The 19,876-nt window shown below is 39.7% G+C and overlaps 1 protein-coding gene across 1 annotated transcript in view; it reads left to right on the forward strand.

The window, feature by feature from the left end:
* The window catches only part of LOC142054064 (sodium channel protein type 5 subunit alpha-like), a 34,474-nt gene that overhangs the window by 8,287 nt on the left and 6,311 nt on the right, over positions 1-19,876 (forward strand). Inside the window, exons 7-22 of the mRNA XM_075086262.1 lie at positions 759-816; positions 1,497-1,638; positions 2,141-2,338; positions 3,287-3,469; positions 4,015-4,416; positions 5,156-5,282; positions 6,764-7,002; positions 7,347-7,547; positions 8,333-8,686; positions 10,360-10,797; positions 12,291-12,437; positions 13,507-13,627; positions 16,318-16,472; positions 17,174-17,356; positions 17,604-17,711; positions 19,323-19,601. Coding sequence (XP_074942363.1) covers positions 759-816; positions 1,497-1,638; positions 2,141-2,338; positions 3,287-3,469; positions 4,015-4,416; positions 5,156-5,282; positions 6,764-7,002; positions 7,347-7,547; positions 8,333-8,686; positions 10,360-10,797; positions 12,291-12,437; positions 13,507-13,627; positions 16,318-16,472; positions 17,174-17,356; positions 17,604-17,711; positions 19,323-19,601 — 3,335 coding nt within the window. The remainder of the gene's footprint in view (positions 1-758; positions 817-1,496; positions 1,639-2,140; positions 2,339-3,286; positions 3,470-4,014; positions 4,417-5,155; positions 5,283-6,763; positions 7,003-7,346; positions 7,548-8,332; positions 8,687-10,359; positions 10,798-12,290; positions 12,438-13,506; positions 13,628-16,317; positions 16,473-17,173; positions 17,357-17,603; positions 17,712-19,322; positions 19,602-19,876) is intronic.

Raw genomic sequence — 19,876 nt, forward strand, 5'->3', positions numbered from 1 at the left:
GCTGAGGTTTGAGAAGCACCAGGAAGTCCTGAGACCCCATTCCATCTGGGATAACAAACCCACGTCTTAATGGGGCTTGTTAGTTGTTAGTGCTAAAGCTCTTACTTTCAGCTTGCTGATAGCTCAGGCATTGGAGTAACTCATGCTAAGAGAAATAGGGGAAGAGGACAAAAAGGGCACAGCTCCAACATCCTAATGGACAAACCTGTGTTTCTCAACTCAGCAGGGTTAGGACCTGCTGTCTGGCTCAGCAGAGCAGTGACATGGCATACTGACACTGCCAAATACTCCTTCCTCCTCAAACTGGGATTGTTTTCATTGCTTATTGGAAACAGAAGTGGTCCGTGCTACCCCAAATGATGTTTGTAAGCTGTCCTGGAGAGGGCTAATTGCTACAGGCCAAAACTGTGTCAGAGTTTGTGCTGACGGTTACCAAACCAGGGCCTGTGCTTGAGCCTGTGCCTCCAAGTCTTGATTTCTTTTATGCAGATGTGGCCAAAGTGATAATATATTTTTTTTTAAAATTCTGTTTTAAGGCCTGCCTTCAGCCTGAAATTTGTGCATACAAGTGTGCACTTTATAAACGAGGACAGGACATCTTGCAATCTGGTGCAGTTACTGTGAGTGTGGAAGACCTGCCTAGGTGTGTGCACATACACTTGCAGGTCACTAATTACTCATCCCTACTTACTTTAAAGGATAGAGGATTCAGGCTAAAAAGTGCTTTGTTTTTAAATTTTCTTTCCCTTTTTTTATAGCATACTTTGCTAAGAAAGAGGGCAGCTCAGATATTTTGCTATGTGGTCCTGGTGCTGGGTAAGTGCGCTTAAGAATATCTCTTCTTTGGAAGTTCTCTCTGCCTCAGTGCTTCTGTATTTGCTCAGTCATATGAGACAAAAGCAGAAATTCCAGGCTTTCCTTGAATGCAGAAACAGGAACACAGACGAAAAGTATAGTAAACAGTCAAATAATTTACTACTTGTAGGGAATGAAGCATGAATGTGCAGTTGGTTTATTCAGGTCTAAATTCCTCTGAGCCTTTCCAGAAGTGCTGCCTTTCTCTTCCCCATGGATGTAGGAGAGGACTGAAGCATGAAGGATCTCAGACGTAGCACAGGACAGACACACAGACACACCCTTATCTATAAAGGCTGATGAGCGTTAAACTGGGAAAACAAAACATGGATTTCAGAGGGCAGGTTTAGGCAAGGAGGGAGACGTGGCTGCTTTGCACTGAGAGGCAGGGGATGAAGACTGGTGATGAAGGACAGGTCCTGGGTTGGTGGTCTGCTCCAGCCTGTCTTCTTCCTTTGTTGATGGGTTGTGGGTGCTGCTTTTTCCATGCCACTTTCCAGTCACTACTACCTGGAGCAGAAGACCGGCTTTCAATCTAATAAAATGCAGAACTGAATAATAATCAGGACTCTCACATAAGCTCAAGGTTTCCTTGGAATCTGCATCGTTAAAAGAGCTTCACTTTCTATTATTACTTCTAGGGTCTGCCCTCCAGACTATAAATGCTTGAAAATTGGGCCAAATCCTGATTACGGTTTCACTAGTTTTGATACGTTTGGCTGGGCTTTTCTTTCATTATTCCGCCTGATGACACAGGACTACTGGGAGCGTCTGTACCAGCAGGTACCAGCTTTGTGCATAGTTCAGAACCAGTCTTCCAGGGAGAGCAATAGCTGAAGCAGATAGTGTGTAGAGAGGACAAGAAACCTCAAATAAAAGCAATAGCTGCAAGTCATTGAGACCAGATCCTCCCTTCTTGCATCCAGCAAGCTGTGACTCCTTGAAAAGGGATGCCGAAGCACTTCCCAGAAATAGCCCTATTACCCTACTGGTTTAGGGACTTTAAAAAAAGTACTAAAAGGGTCCTGTATTGTCCTTCAAAAATACAAGAACATCTCCTTTGTCATCCTCATGGAGTGTACAATCAGTGATTCTTAGGTGGTGGTATAGGAAGAGGGAGAAAGAGGGGGAAGAAGGGCTAAGGAAGACATATTTCCATTTCAGCTTCCTAAAGCATTGTGTCTAGGAAGCTGAGTGCTTCTAAAGATTTCGGAGACACATTGAAAGCCTATTTGTTTTGGTTTTTTTTATGGTAATTTTTATCTCTGGGGTGTGTTGCTTACAGACCCTCAGAGCTTCTGGGAAGGTGTATATACTCTTCTTCATGCTGGTCATCTTTCTGGGCTCATTTTATCTAGTCAACTTGATTCTGGCTGTAGTAACAATGGCATACGAAGACCAGAACAAGGCCACCATTGCTGAAACAGAGGCAAAGGAAAGGAAATTTCGTGAAGCCATGGAATTATTACAGAAGGAGCAGGAGGTACGTAAATTGTTCCCTTGCAGTCATTAGTCTCGGTGCTCTGTTGTCAGTCGTGTAAGAAAAAGCATCACTCCTTGTGTACAGCTGTATGCAGTAGTCACTCATGGGGACATGAGCAAAAGATAATGTATTGAGAATAGTGATTCCTAGAGCTACAGGAGCAATTCCTTGTTCAGCTCTGTATTTTTCCTGTGAAGAAATGAATTTTGTTGTGGATAAAAAACAATAAAGGTTGCTGTTACTGTAAGAAAAATAGTATTTTAAAATCTGGAAAATGTAAAATTCCATGGGCTAGCAGTTTCCAAAAGAAAATTTAGTTGTTTTTTAATTTTTCTTCTATTTTATCATTGTGGACTGCTGAGTAGAGAAATATACAGTAATTCCATTGATCAACAGCATTGATAATGGAGCCAAAACCTATTGTAGTTGAATGAAAAGTCTCTTGGTAACTTAAATGGCTTAGAAGCTTCTGGAATAAAATACTCCTGTGCTTTGAAAACATTGTCCTAAATTCAGTAGGGGCAGGAAAGGCAGCCACCTTTCCTGCAGTCCCAAGGATCCCCCATGAGAAGAAAGAATTTTTATACTGTTTGAGCTTTTATTTGGGGAAAAGGATATATTTTACAGCGTTATTTTCAAACTGAGTATTTTTATTGTAAGCAAATCTGCCATATGGAGGAATAGGAGCTATAATGTGATTATTTTGCCCCTGGCAGGCCCAATACATGCGATCATGTAACATACTGCAAATAGCAAATTGTTCAGTGCTCCATATGCTGGGGAAATTCTCTTTCTTTTAGTGTTATCACATACTGGAAGATTTTTAATGAGTTTTGTGAAACGCAAATTGTTAGGAGGAAATCATATAGAGCACAGAAGTGTTCTTTCTGCTTTTATTCAAAGAAGTACCCAGCAAAAATACCATCCATGTTTTTGATTTAATTTCAGTCATTGGCTGTTAAAGGAATTGATATCCTGTCACTTAGCTCCTTTGAAGCCTCTTCTCTGTCTACCAAGGAAATCAAAGAAAGAAGCAATAGGAAAAAGAGAAATAAGTCCTTGGGGATAGAAGATAATGAAGAAGAACAACAGTTCCCCAAGTCACAGCCCACAGACAATCAACGAAAGTTGGTAATCTATTGTCTGAATCTGAGATCCTTACAGCTTTTCCAATTTTAAATCTAAATTAAATTGCTTGAAAGCACAAACCAAATCCTATTAAACACTGATCACTCTTAAGTCTTTATTTTAACAGCCTTTTGGGATAAGGAAGAATTATATGTAAAATTTCATTTGAAAACAAAATATTATAAACAAAGGATGGAAGGAAATTTTTAATAACAGTTAAAATACATTTTCTGTAACACTGAGGAACAGAAAAAAGTGAATGACTCTCAGAATTTAACTTTTGTGCCATCGTTCTCTGTTAAAAAAAATCTTACTTAAAATATAAATATAAAGCTTATCACAAAAATAGCTGCTACAGCTGGTAGGATTTTATTATCTGCCTTTTAAGTCTAAGCAAAATCCCTCCTGAAAAATCTAAGCTAAATAAAAGTGTTGGAGTTGATATGGTTGATAGGAAATGTTATCAATCCCTAAACATATATGGCTTCCCGAAATCTTCTCTATGATATTATGCCTTTCTCTCTTTATTCCTTTTACTGGGCTTTTAGTCTTTACTTGGCTTGGTGTATGGTCGCAACGCAAATCACGTGAAACATAGACTTAGCCACGGGAGTGTGTTCAATTTCCAAATACCTGCTTTAGAAGTCGATTCCAGGATGGATTTTGGTGATGAAGAGACCCGCAGTGCTGGGGAACACGAAATCCAGTGTCGGCCGCTGTCGGGCACGCAGATGGGGAGACGCTCCAGCATGCAAAGCCAAATGAACCACAGCTCTCACCCCGCTACCCCAAACTGCGTGCAGGGCAGCAAGTGGGCTAACGTGGACGACTGCAATGGGATGATTATGGCGATGGGAGGAGGAAGCAGCAGGGTACACAGCCTAGATCCAGTGTCTTCTGAAGGAGCAATGCTTCCACCAGTAATGGAAGACCCAGCAAAGGGTGCTCTGGTAAGCAAAAGGTGTTATTTTAGGTATGTACTTCATATTATGGTTTCTCCATAAGTGGCAGGTTTTTCTTGTCTTAAGAGTTTCAGTGAAGTGGCAAACAGTGACGTAAAATGAAGTATATGGGTGTGGGGTGATGTGACATGGTGATGTCAGTAGAAAGTGGTTTTTAATACTCTGATGAGTTCCCAAAAACTAGAGTTCATTGCTTCAGCAATCATGTTATAAACCCTATTTTTCTGCTACGCACAACGTGCACTAACATACATTTGAAGGTTCCTAGTGCTGGAATTACAAGTCACCAAAGAGTGTTTTTATCCTATACCCTGTCCAGGGGGTAACTTTGAGGTAACTCTCCTTCACAGCACCCTTAGCATCGCACAGAAGCTTTGTCTGTAAGTTCCCCCAGTGGGTAGAGATGCTTTTCTACCAGTTTATTCCCTCATCTCTCTCCTTTTCCATTAGTCTCTGGAATATTTCCTAGGCCTATTTCCCCTCATACACTTGCTCCCAAGGTTTGTGCTTGCCCTGTTGCTATTACGAGCTTGCAAGATCCATTTACCGCATCGTTATTACTGAAGAGTAGGACCTTTGTTCTCAACATCTATTACGTCTTGTAAAAAGGTACATTTATTTGGCTGCATGTCATTGTTCCTATTAACTTTCCTAGTTACCCATCATCACATCCTACTTCATTTTATTCCTGTGGTATCTCCCTAATCATGTTTACTTCTTTAAGCAGCCAGCTGTAAATGATGAGAGCAGCATGATGCATTTGACTCCTCATCTGTCAGTGGAATACTTTAACGAGGCACTTCAGAGACAAAGGGCAGCAAGTGCAGTCAGCATAATTACCAGTGTCTTGGAGGGTAAGTGGTTCCTCATTGTGCTCCTTTCAATCCTAAGGTAATGCTAGCATTAAAGACCAAAATGTCAATACATTTCTTGAAGGTTAACAGAGATTTGTAAGAGTGCAGTTAGGAAATTCATCGTTAATTTGGATTTTTAAAACAAAAAAAACCCACCAAAAAACTTTGTCACACAGACTATGCCCTGGAATCCATCCTTTGCCTATTGTAAGATCTTATTTGTGTTGGACAGGCAGTGAAAGCGATTGGAATGAGGGTGGGTGGAAGGAGTTTCCCTAGCGTCTGAGGTGCAGGACTCTCCTCCTGACCCTGTGATGGGCGATGTGTCACTGCCAGAGACGTAGGCATGCGAAATCGCACAGTAAGATTATGCAGCCAAAATCAGTTGTGGCAATTTCTGGGTTTTGAATGCTTAACCTCACTATTCTATTCCTTTAACTTACCTTTCCATATGAATTTGGGGGTGGAGGTTGTTATCACTGACTGTTATTATGCTGACCGATAGTTTTATTGCAATTTCTGAAAATTCTCAGCCCAAATTGTTTAGTTGTTTTCTGGACCAGGATGAGGAAGACTTTTTGTTGTTGTTGCTCTCTTTTTCTTTTTTTTTTTTTTTTCATCAGTTCATCTGGTCTTTGAAAAATTTTCAGGTCCCTGAAAACCAGATTGCTAACAATTTCTACTGTATTTTTATTTCACTTTAAGTAAGCTCCAGTTTGTCAATGAATTTGCACAGGACTTCAGCAGGGTCAAAAGTATTTTGGAGAACTCACTAATATTGATGGTGAAGAAAGGAAGGCTATGTGATTTATATTGGACCAACAGGATGTAAATGACAAAGCCAGAACAGCTTCTATCCCATGTTTACCTATAGCAAATGGGGAGGTGTGGCAGCTGGCATCAGCTGGGAAATGACCTTTCCAGTAGAAGTGGCCTAAGGCCAAATTTCAGACGCTGTGGTTTGGCTCTGCCTCAGCTACAATCAGAGTGCCTGTGGCTCCCCTTGATTGTGGACTCCCTTGACTCGAGTCAAAGGAGACAGAGATGTTTGGTGTAATAGAGTCAATGTCCTAGACATCTGCGTAAGGGTAAGGTGAAAAGTGCCTTAGCTGCTGTATTGACTCTGAAGAGCTTGTAGCGTGAGATGCTGCGGTCCGGCCTCCGCATCCCAAACATCTGTATTTAGCCAAGTGATTGTAGGATGAGTCTGGGTCTAAGAAAAATAAAACCTGTTCCAAAGGCTTTTGAAGTCAGTTTACATGAATACATTTTGAATCCAGTTTTCTCTGAATTTTATCCTCATGTTTATTAGCTGATGTAGGGACTGCACGAATGATGGGAAGTGCAGGGAAGCTCTGGGGCTGTGTGAGATGTGAGGTTTCCTTTGACTTCTGTGGTCTTTTGAATACTTGAAGTTGTTATTTCACTACCTTGCTCAGTGATAACTATTTAATTACAGTAGGGTTTTCTTTTGCATTTAGAACTTGAAGAATCTCAGCGGAGATGCCCGCCGTTCCTGAAAGATTTTGCTTTAAAGTATCTAATCTGGGACTGTTGTCCGCTTTGGTTAAGAATCAAGAAGAAAGTGGCTGCTTTCATAAAGGATCCCTTCATTGATCTCACCATCACCGTTTGCATTGTGATGAACACTTTGTTCATGGCACTGGAGCACAATAATATGTCAGATAATTTTAAGTTGATGCTTAATGTAGGCAACTTGGTAAGCAAATTCTCAGCTATGTGGCATTTTATACCAAGGACTGATTGATCCGTGCTTTCCCTTGAGACGTCAAAAGTAACTGTAAAAACTAAAGATTAGCAAACTCTGCATTTGTAAACTCTAAATTTCTAATATAGGCAGTTCCCAGATTTTATTGATACACTTCTAACACACTCTTTAGAAGGCAGGAAACAATCCTCCCATTTTAATTGAAAAGGCAGTAGAAGTTCGTAAAAATTGGCTTTTGTTGAATTGTCCCTGAATGTTATTTGTGGGAACATGATCTAAAGATAAGATAAATTCACGGCTACTTTTAGGCTGATGCTTCTGCTTCTTTGTCACAGGTTTTTACAGGAATCTTCACTGCAGAAATGATCTTAAAAATCATTGCTCTCGATCCCTATTATTATTTTCAGCAACACTGGAATATTTTTGACAGTGTAATTGTCACATTGAGTTTAATTGAACTGAGTTTACCCAAACACAAAGGAAGGAAAGGCAGGCGCACAGGAGGAACCCTATCAATTTTACGATCCTTCAGACTGGTAATGCCTCACATTTACTCAGTTGTATAAAATATTTTGTTGTGAATATAATAGAGAATACTTCTGTTCTCTGTAGTTAGGGTGCAGGAAATGATTTTTTTTTTTTTTAATTATTTTTTCCTCTCCATCTTCTTGGCACTAGGAATAAGAAACACACTCTTAAACTCCTTCTGATGTTAGAGTCAGAGTTTAATGGCATAGGCTATTTTTTCTTTTAAATACACTAAGAAATATTCAGAGGAAAAGATTTTCCAGAGTAGAAATTGTAAAACTGGTGTCAAAAATAAAAAACCAGCACAGGAAACTTAGGGAAAAAAGTGTCAGAGTACAAATACAGAAAAAACTATACTTAAAAACAGATATGAGATGATGTTGAGGTATTCATCTCGTATGCCATGGACCAATTTAGGTTGCTTTACCAAAAGATAGACTAATAGTAATATAGCAGCCTGTCTCCCAGCTTGTTACATGTAAGCTAGGCACCATCGTCTACACCAGGTGCATTGTATGGATGCCTGTGTGGGCCAAACACTTACCAGGGGCTCAAGGTAGCCTGGTCCTGTATGAGGTGGTTGGTTTGTTTTCTATGTTGCCCAGTAAAAAAAAATAAATAAAATCTATAAATGCTTTTTAAAAAGTATTAGTGTCACAGTGCCACAAGTATTACATTGCTGGAATAGTTCAGAATATCTGTAAAATGCTTTTTGGAGGATTCAAACATGCAAAGGTGCAGAGATGGGCTATGTCTGCTGATGTCTAACACTATGTTTTATGTTTCTACACAGCTGAGGGTCTTCAAGCTGGCAAAGTCCTGGCCAACTTTAAACACTCTAATTAAAATAATTGGTAACTCACTGGGTGCACTGAGTAATCTGACCCTCGTCCTGGCAATCATCGTTTTCATTTTTGCTATAGTAGGGGTGCAACTTTTTGGGAGAAGCTACGGGGACAACTGCCGTAAAATAAACAAAGATGGCAAGCCACGCTGGCACATGATGGACTTTTTCCACTCGTTCCTCGTTATTTTCCGAATTCTGTGCGGAGAATGGATTGAGACCATGTGGGACTGCATGGTGGTCGCTGAACAGCCACTGTGCCTTCTTGTCTTTCTGCTGGTCATGGTGATAGGAAATTTAGTGGTGGGTTTTCCAATATTTACTTCTCTTTATGCTGCGAAAGGTAGAATCTACTTAATTACCATTTTGTCAACAAAAGGCAGTTTCCCTAACGCAGGTGGAAGAGTTACCTGTGTGTGTGTTATAGGCTGCAAAAGCCTCTTTTGCCTTTCACCTTTGAGCCGCTGTCCGTATTTTTGCATTTTGCATGCTCTGCATGCAGCATCACTTGACCTTTTCACGTGGCAATGTGACATGGAATATCTTTGCAGTAAACATAGTACAGGCAACGATGTTTCTTCACGTCTTGGGATTTGGATGTAAATAATCAGTAAGTCTTATGGCTTCCTTGCCTGAATTAATGGAGCTGAGTGCTTAAGTCCCCCTCTAAATAAATTGGGTTTAAAATTATTTTTTTCTTAAGATCCCATGCAAGTATTGAATTTTTTATCAGCAAATGGCAGAATCTACACTCTTATCACTGAAATCAGGATTTTCTTTAATCACGTCTAGGCATGTTTATACCCAAGGGCTAGATCCTGCCACGGCATACCTACACAGCCTCGCACACCCATGCTGGGGTGTAAGGGGCAGGCTGCCTTCCCAGTCCTGGTCCATCATTTCTGCCCAAATAATAAAAATATTAAGCTTAAAAAGCTTAATTTCTCATGTCCTTCTTAATATCATTCAAATACTGATCTTTCCTTAATTTAAGAAACTGCTGAAAAGAATTAAGTTTGGGCAGTCGTTATGGGAAATACCTGTTCTGTGGCTGAATCCCAAATCCCCGGGTTTAAAGTCCCACCTGTTCTGCATCCCAGTGATTGATTTCAGTGATGAAATGCTGTGAGTGATGTTCATATTGCATAATGTTAGGTGTCAAACAATAAAGTGCTTAACCTGCGCTCCTTGTTTAGGCTTTCTTATTATCAAAAGAAACAGATTGGAATCTGAGAGTGAGATTTATTCCAACCTAAGGTCAGTAGCGAAGACAGATGAGACAAACGGGTCTCTGGAGGACTAATGTTCTCCACTGACTGTTGTCCCTGGATGACTCAGGGGTGCTGCCTGCCCAGTTCTGACACAACAAAAATCAAGATACATAGATTCCATCCCAAACTGAAATATTAGGAAAAAAATAAAATTCTCCCATTCCCTTAAAAAAAAAAAAGTGATATTTATAAATTCTTCTATTTAAATGTACTCAAAAGCAGCAAGGAAACCTCACTTTGAGATTCTCTTCATATTGATTTTTGTGACAGTGATGAAGATTTGATGGAATTGCTGGGCCTGAATCCACAGCGTTTTGGGTGTAGCACCACAGAGGCTGGATTTAATTCTAGTTCGAAGAAGGAAGAGACATTATTAAACTGACAAGCTCTGACCATAATCTTTCTTATTACCGTAACCTTTGAAAAGTTGTTTTGGCCAAATAATGCATTTGGCATGCACAGATCTGTTTTAGCTACTATTTAAATAACTTTGAGGGGGAAGAGGGTCATGGGAACAGTGGACTTTCTGAAAGAGAAGTTTGCTTCAGCAACCATAATGTTATCATAGTCATTTCATTGTGGCCTCGTTTTGGTTTGCTCAGTAAGACTGAACTTTGATTGTATCTGTATTCTTCGAAGTTAGAATTTAGACTGCTGAATGTTACTCTCCAGATGTAATTTTATTACTGTTTCAATGACTTTCAGGTTCTCAACCTTTTCATTGCACTACTGCTGAATTCCTTCAGTACCGACTGTCTCCAGACAGCAGAGGATGACGGAGAGATGAACAATCTTCAGATCGCCTTTGCTCGGATCCACAAGGGATTTCACTTTGTGAAGAGTGTTACATGGCGTACCTGTTGTGGAAAGCTCAGGCATATAAAGAAGGCACACAGGAAGAAAGTAAAATTGACTGCACAGAACCCACCTGCGTTCAAGTGTGAAGAAATAAAAAATTGTAAAAATAATTACAATAATGAATGGACTGAGAAAAACAGGGATAAATGCTCAGGTCTTGAAGATTTTATTACCAATCCCAATGTATTTGTTTGTGTCCCTATTGCTGAGGCAGAGAATACAAGTGAGGGTTTCGAAGATGATGACAAGCTGAGCACGTTTACAGACACAGAATACAGCAAACAGGTAATAAATTTATATGAGATTCTACTGTTCCAACACAAATATATTGAGGGATGCATGTATGGTAGAAGACTGTCTCTAGCAGAATAGGGTGGCATATATCGATCCATTTCCAGAGAGTTACCAAATTTTGAACTAGAACCAAAAGTACGAATGTTTAAAGTGAGGGTAAATTATCACTTGGAGCCTTTTAAAAATCATGAATCTTTCATGGTCTTAAAAGAAAGACCATAGGTTGTTGGGTTTGTTGCAGGGATTCCTACCTGACATGTTACGTTACACACAGGTAATTACATAGCTCGTAGGTAATTGCGGTAGTCCTTTACGAACTTGGCATTTATTATGTAAAAAATTAAGTAAATAATGCCCAATATTTTGGCATTATTTATATGAGAGAGAAAAACCCCATATGTTCTGCATAAGGGCATTATCATGGACTCATGATATATATTTATAGCTCCGGTCCATTTTTTGTATTTGTCCTTGTTGTGTACAGTATATAGTAATTATTAGAACGAGGTAAGAGTAGCTCTAAGTCATGTTTCTTATATGACAGCGTATATTATCCTATTTCACTGTTTTCTCTGATTTTTTTCAGTTCTATTTTAACCATAGAAGATTGCTGTTCTGGTCTCAGGATTTCCCACCTTAAGTTTCTGTCTTAGTTCCTATGCAAAAATTCTCACTTTTGACTGGTTCACTAAAATACTTAGTTTGCTGCATGTCTGTTGGGGAAAATTTCCCTTTCTCTATCCTTAGGTAAAAATCAGAGACTCAAACAGGTCATATCTCATTACTTTTGTCTGGCGACTCCCACTTTAAGTGAAATGTGTATCTTATCTTTCTTTTCCTTCCAAACTGTCCACCCTCTAAAAAGGGAAAAGAAACCTGTCATGGTTTATCCCCCAGTCAGCAACTGAGCACTGTGCAGCTGCTCACTCACTCCCCCGTGGTGGGGTCGGGGGAGAGAACGGGAAGGGTAAAAGTGGGAAAACTCGTGGGTTGAGATAAAGACAATTTAATAGGGAAAGCAAAAGCTGCGCGCAGAAGCAAAGCAAAAGAAGGAATCCATTCACTGCTTCCCACGGGCAGGCAGGTGCTCAGCCATCCCCAGGAAAGCAGGGCTCTGTCATGTGTAACGGCTACTTGGGAAGACAAACACCATCACTCCAAACATCCCTCCCTTCCTTCTTCTTCCCGCAGCTCTATATGCTGAGCATGATGTCATATGGTGTGGGATATCCCTTGGGTCAGTTTGGGTCAGCTGTCCCGCTGTGCCCCCTCCCAGCTCCTTGTGCACCCGGCAGACCACGGGGAGCTGAAAAAGTCCTTGACCAGTGTAAGCGCTACTTAGCAACAACTAAAACATCTCCACATTATCACCGCTGTTTCCAGCACAAATCCAAAACTGCCCCATACTAGCTGCTCTGAAGAAAATTAACTCTACCCCAGCTGAAACCAGGGCAAACCCCCTCTAATGTGCAGATTATTTTCAGGATGAAAATCACCTGAGGCTGAGGGGAGAAAGAGGGAAAAATTCAGGCAGCTGGAGTAAAGGATCAGTATTTTCCTCCGAAGAATTCAGTGTGCTTTACCTAGGAAAGGACAGGAAGCTTGAGCCGTCCTCACCAGAACAAAAAGAGGTAAAAGGTTGTTTTCTATGGCATTGACTTTCCAATACTTGTCAAGCACAGGTATGTTCTTGTTCAAGGATTTCCTGGAGTGGAGTTTAGTGGCAGCAGCGGCTCTGAGCTTGCAGCAGCCAGTCTGGCTGGTTAATAACGGAGCTGGAATTATGTGAATGAAGTTGAAGCTGTGCTGATTTCTAGGTATTGATTTTTAAGAAAAATGTATGTATAAGAAAGAGAGTGTTTTGAAATTAAAAAAAAAAGGACAAAATAATTTGATTCAAATAAATAATTTATAAAATTTTCTCTGCTACTTTCCATTTATTGAAATTGGAGTCCACAAAAAAAAGGAAAGGAGGGGAAGAAAAAAAAGGCATTAAAAGAGAGATGCTTCCAAGTCTGCCTGTGTCCTGAGTATCTCAGTTTCAAGAACTGAAATACTTCAAATGAGTTTCTCACTATGACATAAAAGATAGTTAATTAAACTATTTTAGGATAATTTTAAATAAAGACTACATTAAAAAACTAACAATGCACTGTGCAAATGTAAAAGAACAAAACCATAGAGAAAGTAATCAGTAATACTCTGCTGACTCATCACACATTATATATGGTGTGATTGGATAGCGAAAAGCTTTGTAATTGCAGAATATATGATACGAATCCAATTTCTACTTCATAAATACTGTCATGGGTGTTTCAGTTCCTGATACAATACCAGATATATTTATCTGGCTCTCCTGTCTGAATGTATTTTCCAGTGATCTCATGGTTTTAACCCGAGTAGTTACCCTGCTTTGAGGACTATATATGCTGCTAAACAATTTGAAAGCTCTCCAATTTATTAGGCAGTTAAATCTGGTTCCTGTAATTAAATAGCTTTGGTCCCTATTTGAATGCACCTCTTGGTCCTTCTAAACTCATGTGCTTTTAAAATCACAAAGTTTGTTCCATTACCAACAGTACTTGAAATATTAGTACCTAGGCAAGTTTTAATTTTGAATATTATTTGTTCATGGATGAGCTTATGCATTTGGAGCTGAATGTAGAAAGAATCAATACTTGATCTTATTTTGCTCGGTAGTTTGACAGTGTCAGCTCTTCTGAAGGCAGCACAGTGGATCTGACAAATCCTGAAGATCTTCTGAGGCAAATTCCAGAGTTTGCTGAAGACCTCAAGACTCCAGAAAAATGTTTTCCGGAAGGTAAGGCTCTCATGGTTTCACCACTGGGAAGTGAGAAGAGTCAACCAGATTTGTTCCTCTAGTGACACTGAGCCAATAGGATGAGATTATTTTCAGTTCATTTTACTTACAGGTAAATAGTCCGAATCATTGTCTCTGTCTAGTCAACAGAGAGATTGTGGCACCTGAAAAATAAACCCTGTTTCCTTTAAAGCCAATTGCTTCTAACTGGGACCTGGCAATGACATAGACCCAATCCCAAAACATGACATTATTACAGTGGAGAGAGATGAATTTCACTCTATTGGACAGGATCAAAGTCACTTTGGGAGTTTAACATAAGAGAAGTGTATGTGATCAGATGTCACCTGACAGTGGCCATTAGAAAAAGGCACTTGCCACATCAGATTTGTTAATACTTTGCAACGCTATAAATGTTTATTCCTTGAATAGCATTTCATGAACAATGTTTGTAACAAAGAAAGTAGTGAAATAAGCAGAGAGAAGGTGCTAGGATGAAGTTGAATTTCTATAGGGTGATAATCTGGGAATCCCTTCTCAAATCATCGTACAACATCTAGCTTTACAAATTGCTATGGGGTGTGTTGAGTACTTTTATGAATTCTTCCTACCCTAACATGTGTAACAACATGTCGTTTTCATAAGATGCAAAGAAATAACTCTTTAAATTTTTCTCAAATAAGTATCACTACTGACAGCCAGGGGTAATCACTGCTCTCTCAGTGTTAGTTGTGAGAAGATGAACTACATCAAGTCTGTTTATAGGCTCATTTCTTCCAAGTGTGTTATATAAAATGAATTATAACTAGCAAAATTCTTCCTGGTGCTCCCACTTGCTCTTTGCTCACTCAGACAGCTTGGCCGACCACCACCATTTCTACCCGTTCCCAGAATTTTCTTAGATTCTGTTGTTTTCTGCCCATTCTAGCTTCCCTGTACCACAAAACGATCGGGAGGCACTTCTCCTGCCTCACTTATGTGGAGCCCAGCAGCAGGTCCCACAGGTCTCTGAGCTTGCTTTCCTCCTCCGCTTCCAGAGGCAGAGCCTTTCTCTCATTACCACCTTTCCATTCAAACACATCTTCCCGGATATTTCATCTGATAAGAACACAAATAAATCAAATCTGGCTATAATTAATCCCACCCCCTCATTGCCCTGTTCTGCAGAGTTGGCCTATTTTTTTTTTTTTTCCTGTGCCCTTTTAGGATCAATGAAACTTCTAATGTACATTTTTAGGATTGAATCAATAACAGTGAAGGATGTAGAAAGTATTCGAAGCTAGAGGGGTGTTGTACCTGAATGCAAAGTATTCTCTGTGTAGTAATAATATATATATTTTACTATTTTGTTATGCATCATAAATCCTGAGAGAGATCCACTCTACCTACATTGTAGTTTGCTTTCTTCAGAAAAAACCCACAACTATTACATTAATAATACATGTGTCAGATTTCTGTGCTACAGGTTTTTTTCCAAACTACTTTATCGATGGCATTTTTTGCCAGTGCAGCCATTTCAACAAAAGAAATAAAGAATTTTCTTCCCTGCTCCAAGCAAGAAATGTGAAATACCTTGTTTTGTGCCCTGTAGTCCCAGCTGCAGTGTGCCTGCTGTGGCCAAACCGTTGGAGTACTCAGCTGAAGGTGCAGCAAAGCTGTACCTAACACAGATTTCTGAACAAAAAAAAGGCTCTATCTTGTGCCAGTGCTGTTCCCTGGCTCGTCTCAAATCCCAGATCCTCATTACTGGGGAAACTGGGATTACTGAAAGAAAGATGACAAGAATTTTGTGTATATTTATATATATATTTATATATATTATATACATTTATATATATAAATGAGTTATGCATATGATACTGTAGTATATCTGTATAAGATCGTACATATGGCACACGTACTTTTTTTTATGCTTGGAAATGACAGAAGCCTTCTGGCTGACATTTTTCATGATAATGAAAACATGAATTAGCCTAGAGCACACAACAAGGAAAATGTTGGCCTAAATGAGTTAATTCTTGGCAAAATTAATAAGCAATCAAATCCAGGATTTTGTAATGGGGTGGTCAGGAAATGTTAGGTGGCCGTGGCATCATTGTCTGTTACAAGGTGTAATCTGGTGAGCTCGAAAGGAGCTGTCTCCATTTAGGGAGCCTCTATGTCAGATAGAATACGACATATTCTTGCAGATTATTTGACATAAAATCAGTCACTCCGTGTATTCAAGAGCAAATAAATAAATTAATAGACCTTGCAAGGCAGGGTGTAATGCTGTAATATTGAAGACAACTGCTTGCCCTTTTGTTCCAGGGTATTTTGTCTCTGCTTTCCAAACAGCATGCAGAGAAAGGCTTTTGTAACGTAAAGACTCTTCCCATGGCCCTGAAGTTTTGTGTGCCCAGAGAGCAGGCCGCAGAGCATTGCCAGCATCTCAGAAATACCTTGAAACAATGGAAAAGTGTCCAAGGGCACTCCACCTACTTTGTGTGTGCACATAAATAGGAGTTAAAATGCAAATAGATTTAGATATTTCTTTTTTTTTTTTCCCCTCATGGCAAAACATGAAAAAACCCAACAATGATACAACTAACATAACTATGGACTTTTTCCTGCCACCAGAAGTTTCTTGAGCAACGCTTCACGTGCCTGTACATTCATTGCATACATTCACTGCTGTCTCTCTCCTTCAGGTTGTGTTCGATACTTTCGTTGTTCTGTGGGTGGTGCCATAAAGTTTGGAGGAGCAACATGGTGGAATCTGAGAAAAACCTGCTACCAGATTGTTGAACACTCCTGGTTTGAATCCTTTATCATATTCATGATTCTTCTGAGCAGTGGAGCCCTGGTTAGTGTAGCACAATATCATGTATTTATTTAGAAGTACTTTTAGCTTTACTTTGAACCAAAAGAAATTTGGCTTTTGGGTTTTTTTCGTGTTGGGGTGTGTGTGTGTGTGTTTGGGTTTTGGTGTGGTTTGGTTTTTTTTTTTTTTGCAGAAAATGGAGCAAATACCTTTGAACTCATCAGGAGAAAAAATAGGCTTCACATAGCAGTAATTTATTCATATTGCAATTTCTGAAAGCTTATTATTTATGTTATTACAGATTGTGAGACAGTGAGCAATGCTAAAAATATATAGCTCTCAGAAGCTATCTCTATTCTGGCTGTATACTGGATTTTTCTGGCTGTCTCTGGCAGTCATTTCACAACTGTGAAATATATTTTTTTAGGTTGTTAAAACAAAAATTACTCTTAATACTTGAAAAAAAATAGTACTTGGTTCTCTTGAAAGAAGTTTGTATTTTCCTCCTAGGACCCCAGTGTGCACGATGTTTGTGTCCATGAGGGGTACTACTTGGAGAAAAAGAAAGAGAAAGGACAGGGAAAATTCAAAGTTTGTCAGCTGTCATAGATCTGAGTAAAAGATGGGGTTTAGATCTGTGTAAATCATGTATTGAATGATAAAGGGGCCTTAATGATTCCAGACTTCCATTTCATAAATCTTGTCTCTGACTTCTGCCATTTATTAATATATTATGATTTCAGGCATTTGAAGACATCCATATAAATGAGAGAAAAAGCATCAAAATTATGTTGGCGTTTCTTGACAAAATGTTCACTTTCATCTTTGTTCTGGAGATGCTCCTGAAATGGGTGGCTTATGGCTTCAAGAAGTATTTCACCAATGCCTGGTGCTGGCTGGACTTTCTTATTGTAGATGTAAGTTCTGCCTTTGACACTTCCACATGCGTCCTGATTCAGGATGCTGTAACAGAATCACTGACTGGTTTCAGGATGCAAGGCTAAGACAGTAGTGCTCTTACCTTCTTCAGTGACCGTTGCAGGATATTGCACTCCGGGCACTGAAAATTTGGGGAGATTTGGTTTGGCTTTTTTAAAAAAGAAAAAAAAAAACAAGAATAATGATAACAGATGCCAGGACATCGCTAATACTTACTTTTATCTTCCCATTCAGGTCTCTTTAATAAACCTCTTAGGCAGTTCATTTGGCCCCATGAAATCTCTCAGGACTCTCCGAGCTCTGAGGCCCTTAAGAGCATTGTCACGATTTGAGGGGATGAGGGTAAGCCTGAACACAAATTAAACCCTGTCAGTACTCATTATCAGGTAACAGGTTCACAACTCATGGCTCTGTCTTTATGAAGTTGACATGTCTGCCCCAAGTTCAGTTTAGGACCCGTAAATGAATTTTTAAAAGGCACCTTGGTTGCACTCCTCTGACTTGGCTGCTCCTTTCCTTGCGCGATCAATCCTACGTGCCATTGAAACTAAAACTAGACCAGGCAGAACTTTGTTTCACTGCTGCTCAATCATTCTTGGGTTCCTGTCTTACTGAGATAGCAAAAAAAAAAAATAGTAGAGAATAAGAACTGTGAGCACAATTCTCATTTTTGAAGTCTGATGGCAAGCTAATTCAGAGTAATCACCTCCGCTCTGCAAGCTTTTACTGGATTGATTTATAAAAACTTTAGACTGTTAAGAACTGCTTTGCTCAAATTATTGTTCCAAATAGCCTTATTCTTTCACAAAGCAGGAGTGTTTGTCTGTAGAATATTTGCTGCTTTTTTCCATCAATGGAGCGCCTGGAACAATGTGAAGCTACTGGACAATAATTATATTTAATTACAAATCTATCATTGTGCAAACGCAGAGGAAGGTTCCCTCAGCCATATGCAAAACACATCCGTACACAGCACATACCTGTAGCATCCCTGTCACACCTGTACATGGGAATGAAGCCTCAATGCAGCTGAAATACAGGTTGCTTTTGGATATCTCTGGAAGTGAGACTGAAAGCTCTTTGACTGAAAGCTGTTTGATTGCAGTCTTGTCTCTGTGAAGGCAGAGAGAAATTGCATTAAATTAACTAAGAGAATATCTCAAAATTTCCATGTGTGGAGTCAATTTTGAAACAGGTACCATCATACTCTCTGTCTTGCTATGCAGCACGTGTGTGACATGGTCTCCAAAAGCATTCACAAAGCTTTTTCTTTTTTTCTTCTGGTCTGTCAAGTTCTTCTTTGCTACCTGGCTGCCGCATGCACTGCAAAACTCAAAGATACATTCTCATTGTTTCCTTACACTGCCCCATATTTTGAATCAATCTGTTACATCTTAGCATGCACTTAAAACCTACATGGACATTTTCTGTGATTATACAGCACCTAACACAGATTTTTCCCTGCCTAGCTCGTGGTTATACAGACCCCAATCACAATCATAATCCACTGAAAAGAATAGATCTAGAAAAATTCTAGTGGAGAGGTATTTCTGGTCCTTTAAAAAACTACTTTCTACAGTCTTAATAATACAGTCCTCTGCATTCGTGCTTGTGGCTGAATACTTCAGAAATGTTTTGTTATAAAAGTGTAAAACAAACAAAAACCCCCAACTCCAAAACCAAGGGAAAGTCATCAAAAGAGGATGGACTTGCACTGTAGTGTACTTACGTGGTAGTGGTTCACAGCAGCCCAGAAAGTATCAACTATTCCTTTGAAAACCTAAGAGATACTAAGGAACTTTGAATCTTTGTTCATGCCAGCAGGGACTAGTATTTGCACGGAAAACATTGGTTTTCGGTTTGCTGAGATGACTAAGTGACTGCTTATTGCACTGAGCAAATACTTGAGCCCACAATTCTTTAAGTGTATTTTTCCTTTCCCATTTTTCTAAGGTGGTGGTGAATGCCCTCATGGGAGCCATCCCTTCCATCATGAATGTTCTGCTCGTCTGCCTCATCTTCTGGCTCATCTTTAGTATCATGGGAGTGAACCTGTTTGCTGGGAAGTTTGGGAAATGTGTCAATCTGACAGAAGAAAATTCAGAATTAAATAATTCCATCAATGACATAACAGACTGTAGAATGTCTAATAACACAGGAAAAATATTTTGGGTCAATGTTAAAGTCAACTTTGATAATGTTGGCTCTGGTTACCTGGCTCTTCTTCAGGTGGTAAGTGCTGCCTGCCTTCACTAGCCAGCACCACGTCAGATAGGCTTGACCTCCTGACAACTCCTAACTCATTTCTGTGGGTGATGGAAAAGAGAGGTATCATAGAGCCTGCTCTTCCCTTGTAGCTGGTTGTTCAAACACCAGTGCTGTTCGTGCACAAAAATGGAAATAGGGTGACAAATTAGGTCCCGCTGTGATTTTCCAGGTGATAAAGTAAGCATCTGGTGGACAGGTGCTGTTTCAGCCTCCAGCATGTTCATGAGACTGAGAGCTGG

This window comes from Phalacrocorax aristotelis, chromosome 2, assembly GCF_949628215.1.
Source record: "Phalacrocorax aristotelis chromosome 2, bGulAri2.1, whole genome shotgun sequence".
Lineage (NCBI taxonomy): Eukaryota > Metazoa > Chordata > Aves > Suliformes > Phalacrocoracidae > Phalacrocorax > Phalacrocorax aristotelis.